This window comes from Lathamus discolor, chromosome 3 (assembly GCF_037157495.1).
Source record: "Lathamus discolor isolate bLatDis1 chromosome 3, bLatDis1.hap1, whole genome shotgun sequence".
NCBI lineage: Eukaryota > Metazoa > Chordata > Aves > Psittaciformes > Psittacidae > Lathamus > Lathamus discolor.
The window spans coordinates 56,151,873-56,169,700 of record NC_088886.1 but is presented as its reverse complement, the minus strand read 5'-3'; the positions used below and the strand labels follow the sequence as shown (position 1 = coordinate 56,169,700).

Sequence of the window (17,828 nt, the reverse complement as noted above, 5' to 3'; positions counted from 1 at the left end):
TGAGGAATTTATGCAGGAAACAAATGCGCACGATTCTTCCTGAACAGCACCATCCCACAGGAAGACCCTACCTGACTGACTTTTACAGAACATCTCTAGACAATCCTCTGAAGTTGTAAAAACAAATCCTTTATTTAAAAGCTATTATTTTTAAAAAATCAGTTTCCATAACAGAAATCAAACCTATGCACATCACATGAGACATTCTGAAGGCAGGAGCTGTTGAATATTGACAGTTACCATGGCACTGAGGAAACATGGGCTATGCAAAATTAGTAACTGCATTTATTACTATTGCCTGCATAGGAAAGCCCAGACAGGAACAAAAAATACACTTTTAAACCAGTTATGCTTTCCTTTGGATGATACGACCCCCAGCACCTGGCCCCTCCTCCAGCAACACTCCCAAAGAAACCCTGCTCTCTGAAAACAGTCAAAATGAGCACACTTTGTTCCGTTGTCAGTCCCCCATGTACTAATGGGGAACAAGGCAGAGAGATGTAAGTACGGGAGAAAGACTCTCAAGTGCTTTCATATTTCAGTTGTACCTTAAGGCAAGTTTGTAAATTTTAAGGGAATATCTTGAGGATTAAGCACAGAGCTTGTGAAATCCTTTTTCTTTGTAGTTTTTGATCAAAGTTAACTTTTTCAGACAACAGGTACTCACAGCAATAACCCCTCACAAGTGTCTTAGGATAAGACCACGTTAGTGATGTTTATGTCATTTTTGCATCTGCAAGTATTTCTTAAACTGACATTTGCAGTCCAATTGTACAAGACAACTTCAGGAGTTCTGTGCACAGTGCGATGGCATTTCACCGAGTGTAAATGTTGAGAGCAACGAGGCAAAACTATCTCAGTATCCCATTTCCACATAAAATGCATGAAAGAAAGAACAGAACATGGGATCTTCTCAGAGTTTCATGTCTTTAAAAAAAGGATGCAGCAAAGCCTCTTTTGCAGTTATTCTTGTTGCAGGGTTTAAGTCTAGTAGCTTGTCAAGTAGGTCATATGCTTCATCAGGAACCTGATCCCATCCTTTCATGTCTGTTGCCTTCATTTCTAAAGCACCATCACCTTCCTGAAAACTCTTTAACTGTTGAATTTGTTTTCCAAGTGGCTCAGGAGCACACAGTTTGTCTGGCAAAGCTGAGTCATTTCCAGCCTTGCTGGGCACTTCATCCTGGGATCTCATACAGCTGCTATGTGTTCCTCTCAGCTTCTCACAGAGGGTTCTTAAGTTTTGTGCTGGGACAACTTGAGTACACAGAACTGATTTGCCTAGAAATAAAATTACAGGAAGCAATGTTACATTTTCTATGCAACTGTAACAGAATTCTAAGTTTGTTTCAGAGAAACTTCATGCCTTACACCTCTGGAGAATGAAACTCTATGCTGTGTTACACTGCCAGGTAGCAAGTGCTGCAGCATTTGGCCTGCAAACAATTCGGTGAATGGTTATTTCAGTTTTTCGTGTGTTTGATGCGGGCTTTGTTGTTTGGGGTTGTTTTTTAACAGGCCATCTGTTGGGGTTTGGTTTTGTGTTTTCTTTTCCTAGCCCTCTGGGGAGGGGAGGTGGGCAGGAAGCAAGGTTTACATCATCTGAATATTAAGTCATATTGACATAATAAGCCTCCAGGGCAAATTTTGCAGGAATAGAAACATTTCCCTCAAGAATTCTAACTAAATGCCAGCAGAAAACATTTAGTTGGCATGTTTCACCTTGAGTGGCCTTGGCTTAGTGAAAAGCAGTAGAAAGGTTGGAAAACCTATGGCATGAAGTGCCCCGTATGGGAATTACAAAATATAGCAAAATACAAAGCTTCCTTAAAACTCTGTACATATAGACCAGTGCTTTCAGTGTTTTACATGCAGAAAGTGTGATTTATCTCCGAGATGACTTACAAACCTATAAATGTATTTATATGTATATTCAAAACCTTATAGATTGTAAGCCACTGCACTAAACTGCAGACCAAGCACACGTCTTCCCCTCTTCCCCATAATTAAGGTTTGCATACCAAAAGTTTTAGCAGCTTGAATGGTTTCTCTGGATCCACGAACTGTCATGATTTGTGCCAAAGCAGTTAAATCATCACTTGCTTTGTAAAATGGATACCGTCCGCTGAGCAGAGAAAGGAATACGATTCCTGCAGACCACATGTCAATAGCTGGAATTGAAAGCAAACTTAGTGATAACTAAATGCAGGGCTTCATCGCAAACAAAATCACAACTTTCTGTAAAAAGATACTATGACCTGAAGAGCTTCTGTCAGGAGAAGGTTCTGTTCTGAAGTACTGACTTTGGTCACATAGATAACACTTCAGCAGTGGAAATAGCTATCATTAAGACTGAAGATGCAGAGGGAGTAATTCCGTTAACTTGCTAAATTTATGATGTGCCAAAACAATGTTTGAGATTGTTTTACTCATGGTGATGAGAGGGGGCAAAAAAAATGACCAGTTTTGATATGAAGAAAACCTTATCCAAAGATCAGAAATAAAAATTAACTCACAAATGAATGCAAATCTGACTTTTTCTGGTGCTGAGGCTGCCACAGTTAGGCAATACTGAAGAAATTTATCTTGCTATGAACTTTGTTCCTCTTGAATATGAAACCATTTGACAAGATAGCCAGCTTAAGAACTGTAATAGTAGAAGTTATTCATCACTTTCATTGTGTTATGAAGAGTACAGAGAGTGCTCTGGGGATGGACGCCAAAGCATGATGGAAACTTTAATACTGAAAGTTATGAGAATACCTGTCTGCCATAAGTTTTTGGCTCACTGAGGTGCACGGTTTGTGAGATGGCAAGGAAAGTGCAGGAGAGAGTTTGAAAGGTTCTCAAACTCTGAAGAGAAAAAACTAACAATTGAGAAATAAAGTCACAGTTATTCTCCACTTCAAAAAATAACTAGTAAAATAGGCAGTAATTAATTTGAATGCTTTAGTTAGAAATACTATTAGCACAGGACTTAGGAGAGAAGAAGAGTTCAGACTTCAGCTGCAAAACCAGATTCTAAGTCTTTTAAGGAAAAAATAACCCCCAAGTTAATAATTTGGCATAATTTACAGCGGAAAAAAGTTGTATCTTCGTAGTTCCTGTAAAAAAAAGTTACAGTATTACTGTATCGCTGTTGAAAAGACCATACTCTCTGTCTGAGGTGGTGTACATCACCCCAACTATGTGGTAGGTCAGGATCTTTAAAGAAGCTTAATTACTCATGGTGAAATTCATAGCCATTATGTATCTGAATGGCTGGTAAATCCTGGCCCTTCAGTTCTGGTAGAGCTGGGATCATGAGCACACTGCAAGATCCTGTGCAATGACATCAAAGTCATGACTCCTTTGTATGCTTTTGTCTAGTGACAACCAGTGGGGCAGACTGAGGAAGGGGGAACAGAGGGACAAGCCAAGTGTCACTGGTGCTGCATAATGTCAGTTTTGGGGTTTAGGTTGTACTCCCTGCACTGCAAGCCTGGGTCAGATGCACTAAAGTAGCTCTGGATAGAGTCAGCTGGATCCATCTGGTAACTTGGTCTCAGCACAGAGACCAAAACTTGTAGTAAGACTGGCAAAAATACAAGGAGGTGACTGCAGCAGCCCCAGATGGAAGTGGACAAGAATATTTGTTAGTTCAAATACAACATCATCTCATAAATATTAGTATTAGTCTACCCAGCTCTAATGAAGGCCTTTGTTGACATACAAGAGCTTGGGACCAATGAGTCAGTACTTTCAGGGCTGCCTGTGCCACACCCAAGGCTTTCCAGATTTATCCATATTCTCTGTAATCTTGCTCTCCATTAGAGAATAGAAAGCGGTCTGAAAGTGTATTTAGCACCAGCATGCGTCCAAGATTTCCTAGGTATGTCTTCTTTCTGCCTAAATTCTGTCTAGACAGACTCAGAGATTGTCTAAACTTGTCCTGGATTTCTGGATGTCTTCTGGCCCATAAAGCTGGCTGTTACAGCACAGGCATACTGACTCCAAACAGCCTGCCGTGCCTCTTGAAACCCCAGTCATGCCCCCAGCACAGATGTTGTTTCAAATAACATTAAGCTATCTGGGGATAAGCTGATCAAAGACATTGTATGCACACTCAGAAGAGACTTCACACACTTTAAATACTGCAAATTGACAATTCTGTCAAAAGGTATTCAGTAAAAAAGTGGCTAATTTTATTTTAAATCAAATTTTTTACAATGTTTGTATTTATTCCCCAGGAGTGAAAGCTCCTGTCATACACCAAACGTTCAACAGGTAACTTTGCTTTTCTTTGTCCTCCATTCTCCAGGTAGGCACAATCTCTCTTATCCTACTTGTATCAGTTAATGCATTAAAGCATCCCTCTATTCTGCACTGGTGTTTCCCCAGACTAGTGAAACTTCACTTGCTAATTTTTAACCCTGAGAAATTAAAAATGCAGTAAGAAAAGAATCTGCCCTTCACAGACCAGCTATTCAAAGCAACAGCAAAAAGGAAAAAATCTGATTAAAAAAAAGTATTAACCAATGCTTTCTAGAACACATTTGTAATTATACCATTAACTGCCTGCTATGACAGCAAACTACATGTGACAATCTGACTAGAGAAGTCTAAAGTTACAAACTCTCCCTCAGATTTATTCGTGATTTTATAAGAATAAACAAGCCCATAAGCCAAGAAACTTGATAAAAATTACAGCTTAGTTTTCTTTTAAAATGCACTGTGTTCAACTCCTGCACACGGCACTGCCCTTGAAGTGAACGACATGTTCGGGTTTCAAACACAGGAAAAACATTCCTAACTTGTTCTTACTCTGAATAATACTTTTAATTAAAATCAGGAAATGCTTCAGGAGTGTTAGAAGGGATGATAAAAATGAATCTCATAGGTAAACAAAAAATCCTCCCATAAAAAAGACAACATTAATATGCATAAGTAACAAGGATCAGAAGGTGAAAATGGCAGTCTGTGGTGCAGTACCTGTGGTCTGAGTGGGGCACTTTGTTAATACTTCTGGTGCTCTGAATCCGGGTGTTCCTGCCCTGGGAGCAACTTGCTGACACCTTGTAATAAGAGATAAACGTGTAGAATATAAAAGTTGATAGATTAGTTCTAACTATAATAATGCTAAATATTACTCATGTAAGATGTGTAAACAGCCTAACCCAGTCTTACTCTAGTTGTACAGGTGTTTGAAGTGTCTTATAATTACCTAGTATAAAATTATGTTGCATAAGATAATTATAAGCCTTATTCTACCATTATATTATTTTTATAGTATTACCTACCATAAGGTAATGCCACAGAAATACTTATTGCGTCCTTCACTCACAATGAGCTTTTTTAGTTTCATTCAACAGCAGCTTTGTTTTTGCTAAAGGCTTCTTTCCATAGGAAACTTTATAGTTGAGACTGATCAACCAAAGGCAAAAATATGCACCAGGTTCTCGAATGAGGCTGCTCTGGCCTCAGGACTTTGTATTAGTCCACAGCAAACTAATGTTCACTATTTCCCAGTGCTGACAAGAAATCACTTTTCATTAGATTACCTAAAAGGTGTGAGATTATCATTATTTAAAAAACCCAAAAATACTTTCCAGAGCTTTCTTGTATAACACCTCCTTCTATGGCCACTTCTCTTTTGAGTTGGGCAAATCCCTCAAGTTTGAAGTTGATAACACTGTATTTTGACAGTCTGGGAAGAGGGGACCCCACAATTTCACGGCTATGCCTAGTAAGCAGAATTCTCTGCCTTAATCTGTGTGCCTTAATGTGTAGATAAAAGGCAGTAGCAGATCCTAACCAAAGCTAACTGCAGAGGGATGTAGTTGAGCTGAGTTACTAAGGTTCTCTAACCTATTATAAAAAATTATAAGAAAAGCAGTCTTTTTAAACGAACAAATGGTCAGATTTCCTTTTTACGTTCCATGATTTCCAGAATCCAAACCATTGGCATGACTTAGGCCTCTTAAACAGGTAACTACTAACGACAGATTGATGTATTGTCTGCTTTAAGTGTTGTAATTAATTCAAGCAATTTTCTACAACACATGAAGGTGGATAATTAAATAAAACAAAATCACTAGCAGTGAATCCTTCTTGCTGCAGACAGTGAACCAACTACTCCATGAATTCCATGAACACTTCTTATTTAAAAAGAGAACGCTCAGCATTTTAAGGGTTGCACAGATCAAATGCTATCTTTTACCTACTTAATCAGCTGTCCAGAAATCCACGTTTCTGACCTTGCTTGACAGCACACAGGCAATTTTACAACGTTATCAAAGCGAATTACCTTGAAAGGCAAACACTGCAAACTCTGTCCGTTGCGTAACAGTCACAGGTCAGGTTTGAGGGACAGGCACTGGCAGCTTTCCTGGCTGCCCCATTGCTCACTGCTTTGGTAGAAATAATCTTCTTCTTTGTTACTAACTTCCTAGATGAAACATCTATCATCTTGGATTGTTTTATGAGCTGCAATGTAGGTATTTTAGAGAAGGTGACATATTTAAGAAACTTCCCTTTTACATACAGATAGGCCAGTCCCTAAAATACTAAGACTGAAGAGATGCTCATGAGCAAGAAGCTGCTATTCTAGAAAACAGCAAACCTTTTCAATATCACAACATCTATAAAATAGATACTGGAGCTTTCTACATACCCTGGTTTCCTCCCATTTCCCTTCAGAAAACATTTTCCAGTATTTACCAAAAACCAACATACATTAGATATTCTGAAGCTACAACACAGGTATCTCTCAGGTTAGTATAGTGCTTCACAAATTCTTTTGCCTCAACATAAGAATAAAATAACAAAGTATATGAAATGCCACAGCAGTACACAGCCAGTACCTCTAATTTAGAATAAGATGATCACTGTTGGACAAACCTTCTAATTTAATTGGGTTTCCCCCCTGTCATATTAAATACTAACTAGAAAAAGTGCAGAAAAGTATTTACTACAAGTTTTATCTCCAGCTTCAACTGCAAAATAAAAGAGAAAAGAAGTCTGACAAGATAAGTGTATCTTAGTTGTACAGATACATGTGTAGCAGAAAAGACTGATTCCGCACGCAAACAAGATCAGCTCAGGGGACAGCTACATAACCAGTTCTTGAAGACTTTCAAAAGAGGCTGAAATAGACATGAAATATTATTCAAGCCTTTCACCAAAGACACACTTAATAATCTGCCCCAAAACTTGTAGTTTCACAGCATCCTGGAGTAGCGTCTAATCTTACAGAACAACCAGTTCTGTAATTTTTCAGATACGTAACAGATTGCTCTTACTGGTAAGTCATACTTCTTACTTTTGTACTCGAGTTCTCTTGGTATGTCGAACTATAGACATTGAAATTCCTCTCTCCAAAGACAGAGCGCTGGACAGAATGGTGCACAGAATCCTCCTGCAATACCAACAGAAAGGACAGTGAGGATCCTATCTAACACAGCTGGATGCTGACAGGGCAGAAAAACAAAGTGTGAAGTGACATAAAACAAGAACAGTGGCATGGTAAGTCATTTTCAGACATCGGTTTACTGGGAATGAGGAAAACATGGTCTAGACAGAACAGCAAACATGCTTACAAGACCAATCATATCTCAGAAGTGCCCCAAGACAATCTGAATGTCATCTGTGCTGTTGTTATGCAACTTAGAAACTAAGCACAGATGAATAATTATTGGCTTGGAGAGGATTTCCAAAGCACACCACTAAAAAGTTAAGGCTGTCTAAATAGAAACCCATGCTAGGGTTTTTTACACAGCCTTTGGCACTGTATATCTAACAGGTAATGAATGATGTCAGTAAAACCAGTCACTTTGATGTGAAAGCTGAAAGTGTGCATCACATTACGACCTGCCAGACATGCATGTACAGCTTTTATTCTAGTATTATATCTCCCCCTGATGGATGAAGTAATACATTAAGCATAGAACAGTATTAATGAAAAAGTCTGAGAACCTTTCCTCCTCTTCCTTGTTTAATCTGTATTTTTGACAGTGAGCTGGACCTTTTATCAGCTGCTTTTGAGGCTGACTGTTGAGCTATCTGTGCAGGTGCTGTGACACTGACAGAAACCCCATTTCCCAAGGCTATGGTGGGATTATTTTGCGAACAACTTCCCTGCTGATCTTCACAGTGGGCAGTTTTGAGAAGTTCAATTTTTGTATCAGGGGTTCCTTGTGCCAAGCCAAAATCTACCAAGGCATACCTGAAAGACATAAATTTACTATTAGAAGTCACAAAGTACCCATCAGTAAGTTCAATTTACTATTCATTACTTGTTTACTTATCTTTCTTTCAAGCTTTACTCAATATTTTGCTTATCTATACTACTCAATATTTTGCTTATCTATACCGCTGCCAGCATCAGAGCCTTATTTTCCTCCTCTTCCTCTTGTCCTTTCTTAGCTATCCCCTCAATGTTTTCACCCTATACCCATTTCATTCTGCTGGTTTTTGCCTCAGAATTTGCTCCACTTTCTCCAGTGGTGTTAAAAAAATATTCCCAGCAACTCCCTTATGGGCTTCTTCTAATTCTACAGCTCCAAGCCTGCAGCCAAGTCAAGTGACTTGACCCATGCAGGATTCCCATGGTCAGAGGACAAATGCAGGAATGATGGAGAGAAGGCTAAAAATGTTGAGTTTTGTCAGACTTCAAACAATACTACTGGAATTAACTTCAGTCTTCAAACAGGTAAGACCACATTCGCTCACACTTCAGATCTGTCTTTAGAAGAATTATTTTCTGCTACAAGCAGTACAGAGACAAAACCCCTGTCTCTGGGTCTCAAACTTAACTCCATGGCCTCCGCACCTGAAGTAGAGACTAAGGCTCAAATAAATGCTGGAAGAGCAAAACACCACTACAAATTCATTTTGACAGAATGAATAAATAAATAATCAGTACTTCTCCAGTTTTTAAGCTTACGGTTTGGCAAAGTATAATCAACTCTCCCTTACAAACTTTTACTACACAGAATTACAGAATCATTACCCTCAAATCCCTAAACACAGAAAGAAAAGGTTTACAAATGAGTATTTTTTAGCTTTATTACTTAAGCACATTTTATGCAGCTGGAAGGGGAAAAAAACCCAAAAGCTTAACTGACTGTGTTCTGCCAAGGCACACATCCCCACCTGAGATCACAACGTGGGCATCTGGACAGACTTACTGCTTTAGCTGCCTGTTGTAGAGGAAGTTACTGGGTTTGACATCACGGTGAACAATCCCAAAGTGGTGAATGCGCCTCAGTGCTTTAAAGAGATTAAACATGTATTCCCTCACTTCTTCAAAGGAAAGAGAATTCAAAATGTCCTGAAAGATTATATGGATACTGTAATTATGCAAGTGCTTTCAATTAAAAGGTTTTACTACATGTAAAAAGTCTGGGACTCACCAGGAAGGATTCATGTTCCAGGTATGGCATAACAATAACCACATGATCATTCTTCCTAAAGCAGTATTTAACTCCCATAACATTATCTTGTCCCCTAGAAGATAAGTAATGTCACTGAATACAGACCAGAAGATGGATCTTTATTTCCCTTTATTTCTTAAAAACTTCAGCCAGGCTTTCTTTTATAATCTAGTTTATATAGTTGAGAGCAGTCAGTTGACATCCTGGTGCCACTCACTGCTATGTTCCATTTGCAATTTGCAGTAAAGGATCCACAGATTATTTCTGGGGCCGTGGTTTGTAGTTACCACTGTAATTAAACATAGGACCTAACCTTTATGATACCAACTCCTTTAAGAAGGTGTTATTCGGCACACAATTATTAATAACCGAAACCACATTTTCTGATGAAGACATTTTTTTTCCAAGCATTTCAGACCTGGAATTTTTGTTATCAGAGATACCCCATAGAACTTCTCAGATGGAAAACACATCTGCAAACTGAGACTAGCAAAAAAGGGCTTCCATTACAGGTAAGACACTCCATTTCTTATTTGCTCTTGATAAAAGGAATATACATTTCTGTGCTTAAAAAAAAGGCAAGTGAAATGCCAAAACTTAAAGAACAGTGAGACAACGTTCAGCAGCTGAAACAACCACTGTTTCTTTGTTTATGTACCCTGCTACTGTGAGGCACTGAAGTTCAGCAGCAGTTCGCAGAGGGTGGCTGGTTGGAATCAAGTGTTTCAGAGCCATTTTTTCCTCATGTCCTGTTTGTAGTTGAGCTGTGGCCAAGTAAACAGAACTAAAAGTACCTGTAGGGAAAGAAGAAAAACACTGTCTTCAGCATTTTTAATTAGGTCAATTCAGATTCCTACAGAAGTGATCTAACTGTTCACAATCCTGCTGCTGTATATTTGATGCTACATCAAAAGCCAATTCGAGAAGAGAAAAATGCAGTTCCTTTTTTCTACTCCTGAATTTAGTGATCTTGTATACACGTTTTTTATGTCAGTAAAAATGCAAATGTAACACTATCTAACTTGCCTGGGACACAGAGCTCTTTGAATGTAAATTTCCTATCTTTGATTTACGTTCTTGTTTGGGTAGCTTACTTTCATCTGACATCTAACTTCTCTCCTTACAACGTAAGTGGGCTATATAATGCTAATCTGGAAAGCACTGCTATTCAAAGCACCTCTAAAATTGCTACATTTTTCTTAATTCTGTTACCTTACCTATAAAATAAGACTTCTCACACGATGTATAACTTTACTACTTGTTTGCCCAGAGCACTGCTGCATAGACAGAATGTGACACTCACTTGAGAAAGGAAGTATTCAGACTCACCCATTTCCTTTTAAGTATATCCTAATCTACCTCTGAGAAAGTTAATTCATCCTAATGATCTGAGATACCTCAATACACAAGTTTAAGCATTCTTCCACATGAATAAACACTACAAATCACACTGATTAAATATTGTGTTTGCATCATGCCAGTTCAACAGTCTGTAAGTGCATGCATACATGCAAAAATGCCAGCAAAACCTCTAAATGCTTCTTGCTGTGACAAAACCCCTGGAGTCCCCTACATTCAGTATCATTGATTACAGCAACAGGGGTTATCAAGTTGACCTAAGACATTATTTTTGGTGGTGAGAACTGCTAAAATGAAAGTGATTCCAGAGTGGAATCCTAAGTTGTTTTCCCATAACGCTGCAAACTGCAAATGGTACTTCTTAAAAGCACTGCTTGCTCCCAAGAGCAAAAGCAAGAGTCCTGTCCTTAACCAGAGACTTACTTTAATTATACTGTCTTTTTTTATGATAGGCAAAACTCCTTTTGAGGCTGTTTTGGTTTTGAAATTGTTACTGCTTAGGTGAACGGAGCTGGGTTTGGGAGGGTTTTTTTGAGAGGATTTGAGACAAGAATTTTTACCCATGTAGCCTGCCATCACAGGTATTCCATCATGACACAGCCACAGAACAATCCAGCTTCTTATCAACATCTTTGTTTAAAGTTTGGAGCGTCATAAAGCATTTCAGAGATCAAGCGGGTAAAGTTCCAAAAAGTGCTGAAATCCCTAAGCGTCTACTTACAGTCCTGCCTAACATGAACTGAAGGTATCTGCAGTAGTCTCTGTTGAAGGCAAGGTGTACACAAGTGTTCTGAAATTTGATACCACATGTCTTTCAAAGAGAAAGTAAGTTTTTGGTGTTTTAAATAAAGCAGCTATAATCTTTTAGTCTCCTCCAGTTCTGCCTACAGGGTTTTGGGAGAAACAAGGCCACCTTAGGGAACAGTAGTTAAATATGTCAAAACTCAGCTGCGTATGAACAGATTCCTCATGTAAAAGACATAAAGAATGGAGCGTTAAGGCATTTACTCGAGTCTACCTCAAACTTCGTAGCTGTCAAAACAGGAATGCTGGTTTTTTGAAAGGCTTTAATACCCCATATTTTCAAGAAAATACCTTCCAAATATCCCTATGTAACACACATATACCACCAGCAACATATATACAGAAACTAAGAATCAAATCAAGTAAATTTAAGTAAATGTTTAAATTGCCTATACTGGCATCCCAGCTTTATACTTTTTAAGTTAGAAACACCAAAAGAAATCTAAGTTTAAGGTAGCTAAAATAAAACATTTACCTTCTCCAATTTTCTCCTTGATTTTGAACACATTCACAAGCTGTGGCACTGCTTCGTAAAGCTTTTCAATATCTTTTTTGATTCCTGCTTTGGAAAGAATGGGGAAAATATGAACTTTTTTGCTTGATTCAATATGCGATTTCTATTTGAGCTCACAAATCATAACTTGAGTTCATAGGACAGTGACTTTACATACACAGAGGAAAAACCAGCAGAGACAGGTATCTGTCCCTACTGACATTGCCATTATCTGCAGTTCCTGATGGGGCAAAAGGCTCCTGGTTCATAAAACATCACATTACAGCTCACTGATAAATGTTTTCATGAGATTTGCAATGTCAAGTACATCAATAGACAAAACTACAACAGCTGCTTCTGCAAGCACCGGAGCACATTCATTGGATGCAAATCCAAAATGTAGGAAATTCCTTTTTTTAAGCTCAAGAATACAATCCTTCACACTGTTACCTAAAATAGCAAACACCGAACCCCATGTCTGCCCTGCATTGAAGTTGCTGCACTTCGTGCTGCGATCACTAGATGGCAGGAGAAGGACGTTGTACCGTAGTATTGCAAAAAATGAAGTAGGTTTCCATTCAGTTTACAATCCTTGCAGTTTAAGTGTTCTCTATCCCCTGCATAACAACTCACTTCTGTTGAATCTATGAGGTATGAAGAAGCTGTGACTCATTTCTGTAAAGCAACGGTGGGGAATATTTGGTTATACAGAACTAAGCATAAACTGGTATTTGGAAAGTCCATCAAACGGAAGGAAAAAAAGTGTACAGATTTTTTTCACCCAAAAAATAAATAATAAATGAAGTTTAACATAAATACATAAATTGTACTGTATCCATTAAAATGTGCTGTTCTACCACGGCAGGAAACCATCAGCAATGAGAATGATTTTTAAAATATCACTGATATGCCAGGAACAAAGTATGGGTTAGCACCAAACCACAACCTCCTGTGTTAGCTCACTTCATACAGCAACAAAAGCCAAAGGATGCCTAAAGAACCCTTTCTTCTTAGTAAAAGCACAAGAAATCATTTGGTAATTCAAGTTACAGGTAACTTCTGACTGTAACTTTTCTTGTTTCAACAATTTATAAAACCCAACATACTAAAAATACTTCTGAGAACTGGAGCCTGCTGCCTCTCTTCCTACATCCAGTTACTTACTGTTTTCCTTTAAGGTGTCCCCTCTGCTTCTCCAGGTTCTTTTAAGTCATTTCAGGGGAGATATTTCAGGAATGGAAGAAAAAACCAAACCTCTATGCTATGCACCAGAATCTCTAACAGTCATTTAAGATGCTTTTGCTCAACAAATACAAGTAAAAGGATAATCAGTTATGCCAGGAATTGTATCTAAAAACTGCAAAACTATCCTAGGATAAGAATGACCAGACTTGACTGTTAGTACAAAACGTACAGGGCCCTGAGTCCAATAATCCCTGAAGGAAAAGGCTAAGGTCATCTGGACAGTTATTCTGGGTATTCCCCAGTTTTACAGAGAGCAATCACTTCATTTTCCTGTCAATGTAGTAAATACTATTGAAAGTAACACTGAAAAGTCAGGAAGTTACTACATAAAATTTTTTGACTTGATGGTATTCACATTGCCCGTGTGCTCAGAACTCTCTTAAGAAATGTACCTAGTATTGCTGTAATTCTTGTTGCTTTGTCACTAGAAAGTTTTATCATTTAAAAAGTGGTATTTCCAGGTAGTTTGTGCAGTAATTTCCATTTTTCACACAAATGCTCATGTGCTACTTGCAAGTATGAGACTCTCACAAAAGCTTTCTGAAACCTTCAGAAAGGAATAGGCAAGGCTGAGATTTGCACTATGCTCTATTTTCCTCACAAGCACTCAAAGACATCAAGAGATGAAACCATGTACCAGAACTATAAAGAACTTCGCATTGAAATGTTATTGCATCACTCAAAGACATAGGCCTTTCCCCTCAGGAAGATAATCCTGCTGCTGAGTTCTGAAACATCCTACGCAATCTTCATCCCAAAAGGTCAGCAGCTACAGGACAGAGGTTGTTTAACAGCAACACAGTTCTAACAGGCTCTCTGTATACTCATCACCTATTCTCTTCCAGGGCCTGAATCCCCAGCTGGGTATAGAGAACATATATTCATTATTCCATCAGAGTGTAAGAATAAATAATATCCAGCATTTCCTGTGAGAAGATTTTAAAGTAATTTCCTTTACTTCCAGAAATGAAAAGCATTTGCAAGAAGTGAGACAATTAAATGTTATTCAGCATCACTCTGTAATTCCAGACACGGATGTGACGGGAAATGACAGGACTACCTATTTCTAGGAAAATCAACAGTCATTACATATACGGTTTCATTCTCAAGGGCTGTCTTTTTTGAGTTCCGGTATTCTCTTAGAACATTCTGTAATAAATGAATATAGGGTGAGCAAATTGTAACAAACTGCTGCTGCTGATGTTCTGTAACATACAAAATATGCAGGAATAAACTTAAAATCAAGAACCACCTCAAATATTTCCATTTCATTACTGCTTTATACAATAGGGTCGCATACAGAGAGGCTTACAATTGATGCTGAAACTTCCTGAAGCGATGAAGAAGCATGTCAGCAACAAAACGTAGCTAGGAATCCCTGCGTTAGCACATACCTGAGAGCCTGCCGTTCTCCTCGTGCTTTCCATGGAAGTCTTCAGCCTGATGAGGGTGCTGTTCATCACAGTGAGACCTCAACACTGCCTCCATCACACAACACACCTGAAGTGAAAAACCCAAGACTGAGGACCACTTTGTGACACCCTGGGAAGCCAGCAGAGCAGCAGATCAGGTAAGACACTTCCTGGCCCCACACTCAGTTCCTGAGATGAGATTTAGGGAGTCTGAGGAGTTCTGTGCTACCTAAAACAATGGAGTGTCACCCGTCATTCCAGAGACAAACCAGTAAATCCACTCATCTCTAGCAAGAGGTAAAAAAGGGGGAAGGGAGGGAAGATGCAGGATAAGCTTAGACACAAGTGATCTTCTTTCATCTCTTGTGTGTTTCCTCGTTCACATAAAAGCATTATCTTTCCCCTGAAGGTTGCTTTGAAAGGCAAAGAACTGAGGCACACATAAATAGCTGCACTGCTTTCTGCGACACAGACATCCTGAAAGAAACTGTAAGAGAAAAACAAAATACCTTCTCAACATGAGAGATTTCCCTCTTCTAAGTAAGACTAACAAAGGGCATAATTAGGTGTTGTGCTCCCCAATAACAAGAAATCATAGAATATGCTTATTTTGAACTGCTTCTTTCCAGATCTTGGAAACACTGTAATAAAACTGTGAATTAGTAAAGTGTACTCATAGTGTACAATCAAAAACCACTGATAATCCTATTTCATTAAGAAAAGAAAGGCAGAGAGCCTCAGGGCAGGATAAGGGGTGATCATTGTGCCGGGAAGCACCACCTCTCACAGCTGCCCAGCCCTAGTTCCATCCAAAGACCTTCCTTGCTTGTCACTTTGCCAAACCTTCCAAGTTCTGGCTGAACTTTTCCACAAGGGGGTAACAAATCCTGAAAAACTTCAAATCAAAGGATTCATTTGTTTGAGCTACAGAGCTAGGAATGTATTTTATCCCCGAAGAATTTGAGCTACCTTTAGTCTGTCATCCTCGTGCAACAGAACAGGGACAGGGAACAGCCTCTTCTTTTGAAGGAGCTTTGCTGGAGAGTGGGACTTGGAAACTAAAGGAATGAGATTAGAAGGATTTCTGGTCTCTCACGGGTAGACACTCCCTCTGCTACTGCTGAGTAGGCAGATAAGCCTGTTCCAACCCTGAGTAGCACGGCCTCATTAGCAGAATAAGGAGTGCAAATTAACACAGAACATCCCCACGGCCTCCTTCCTCTATTTGGCCCCATGCCAGCCCTAGCTCTTCCAGTTCAAGGCTGGCTGCAAACACCTTGTTTGGGAAAAGCACATGAACGCTTCTGCCTGCAAACTGCCATGGGAGCACACTCAGGGCTTGCTGGCCATGACAGGGTGAAGGGGGCTCAAAACCCCGCGTATCATTTCCATTCATTTACGGTAAACACACACGCTACAAAGTGCAGAACCCTGAGTATGTGCATACATTAACAAATGGTTTACTGATTTGGAAGTGGGCTTAACAGGTATAAAATGGAACATGAAATCCGATTCAGTCGGGCATTTAGTTTTATATTAAAAAACATCATTAGACATAAAAAACGACATCATTAGACATAAAAAATTAAGACAAAATGATCCAAAGTTTCAGCTCAAAGAACCTTCCTGCGGTTAAATCACATCTCCAATGACATAAACCATAAACCCCATAAACAACAGATAGTGACAGACTCAAACAGCCCACACAGCTTCAGGGGTTTCTGAGTCAGGTACCCGAACCTTGTACAGAGAAACTGGTGATTCTGCTGCTGAATCCTTGGCTAAAGCAATGCTGCTACTAAAACGCAGAGCTCCTTTAAGTGGGAACTCACACACGGACACCCCTGAGAGAAACAGAAGTGTGACCAAAATAAACGTTGACATCTCTGCTTTGTTGAATCCTACAGTGGTCTGTGTTGGAAAGGCCCTTAAAGCTCAGCCACTTCCAGACCCTGCCATGGGCAGGGACACCTTCCACTAGAGCGGGCTGCTTCAAGCCCTGTCCAACCTGGCCCTGAACACTGCCAGCGATGGGGCAGCCACAGAAAGCAAACGCTGTGGCTGGATGAAGCCTCGCGAAGAGCTGATGTTGTGTCCACATGCACAATAAACCCCTTTACTACAAGACAAGCGGCAGAAGCCGCACACCAGAGCTTCAGTTTGCCCAAACGATGCCACTACCGCCAGGCGGGAGGGGAACACGTGGAGCCCGTCACCGCAGCTGGCTCAACAGGGCAGCCCCGGCAGCAGCCCCCCGCTCTCCGGGCTGCACTCTGAGGGGCGCGAACTGCAAACGGGAGGGACCCGGGCACCGAACGGCGGCTTGGGAGCGCGAGCGGTTATAACGGGAGCAGGAGCGGCACGGCGGGGAGCAAAGCGGGGCCTCCCCACAGCCGAGCAGGCCGGGCCGGGCCGGGCCGGGCCGGGCCGGGCCGGGCCGCTCCCACCCCCAACCCCGCTCCCACCCCCACCCCCACGCCCCCCCCGCCCCCCCGAGCGCGGCGGCGGGCCCGGCAGGGCGCAGCCCGTGGGGCGGCTGCGGGGCCTCGCGCCGGGACTCACGCGGAGCGCGGGCTGCTGTCGCGGCGCGCGCCGGGTTTTTGCCTGCTGCCGCCTTTCGCCGACCGCCCCTCCGCCACCAATCCCGGCCCGCGGCGGAAGCCGCGGCCTCGGCCAATGGGAACGCCGATCGCAGGAACGCAAGCCGCTATTGGCTGGCAAGCCCGGAGAAGCCCGCCCAAAGAGGTGCGGCGCGCTACGTGCTCGGGCTGAGGCCCCTGCCCTGGCCCCGCATCCGCCGGGGCGGCGGCACAGCCCCCACAGCCGGGCCTGGCCGCCTGGCCTCGCACCGAGCCCCGCGAGGTGGGGCCGCAGCGGGTCCCTTGCGCCAGCTGTGGGCCGCGGTCTCCGCAACCGGGCGCCGGGGACCCTCCGCCCTCAGCGCCCCGCTGGGAGGACGCGGCCGGTGGCACCGGTAACTCGGAGCTGTGCGGGCACAGCTGCTCGGGATGCTCGTGCTATGAGCAGCAGCACCCAGCCCTCGGGGTGCTTGCTCTTCTGCATGGGATCGTTGTGAAGCGACTGCAGTCCCTGGACAAGAGC

General features: G+C 41.3%; 1 protein-coding gene and 1 long non-coding RNA gene across 7 annotated transcripts; one reads left to right on the top strand and one right to left on the bottom strand.

The window, feature by feature from the left end:
• Positions 1–108: 108 nt before the first annotated feature.
• On the bottom strand, positions 109–17,365 carry CDC7 (cell division cycle 7). 4 transcript variants are annotated; one of them, XM_065675364.1, is made up of 13 exons: positions 17,289–17,303; positions 15,696–15,784; positions 14,709–14,814; positions 12,052–12,138; positions 10,072–10,207; positions 9,393–9,486; positions 9,168–9,310; positions 7,954–8,203; positions 7,301–7,396; positions 6,287–6,465; positions 4,972–5,054; positions 2,022–2,171; positions 109–1,281 (listed from the first exon to the last, which is right to left on the bottom strand). In XM_065675364.1, the coding sequence occupies exons 3-13, from the start codon at positions 14,800–14,802 to the stop codon at positions 914–916; spliced, it is 1,680 nt and encodes a 559-aa protein (XP_065531436.1). In that variant the 5' UTR covers positions 14,803–14,814; positions 15,696–15,784; positions 17,289–17,303; the 3' UTR covers positions 109–913. The 4 variants fall into 4 exon arrangements, with proteins under 4 accessions (XP_065531436.1, XP_065531435.1, XP_065531438.1 ...); XM_065675363.1 differs by lacking the exon at positions 15,696–15,784 and having other exon boundaries at positions 17,289–17,365; XM_065675366.1 differs by lacking the exon at positions 15,696–15,784 and having other exon boundaries at positions 7,301–7,400; positions 8,120–8,203; positions 17,289–17,365.
• LOC136012286 (uncharacterized) lies at positions 7,365–15,356 on the top strand. 3 transcript variants are annotated; one of them, XR_010611659.1, is made up of 5 exons: positions 8,093–8,248; positions 8,538–8,689; positions 9,822–9,925; positions 14,605–14,884; positions 15,136–15,356. It is a non-coding gene; the product is annotated as an uncharacterized LOC136012286 (long non-coding RNA). The 3 variants fall into 3 exon arrangements; XR_010611658.1 differs by lacking the exons at positions 8,093–8,248; positions 14,605–14,884; positions 15,136–15,356 and adding exons at positions 7,365–7,503; positions 14,279–14,523; XR_010611657.1 differs by lacking the exons at positions 14,605–14,884; positions 15,136–15,356 and adding an exon at positions 14,279–14,523.
• Positions 17,366–17,828: the final 463 nt, after the last annotated feature.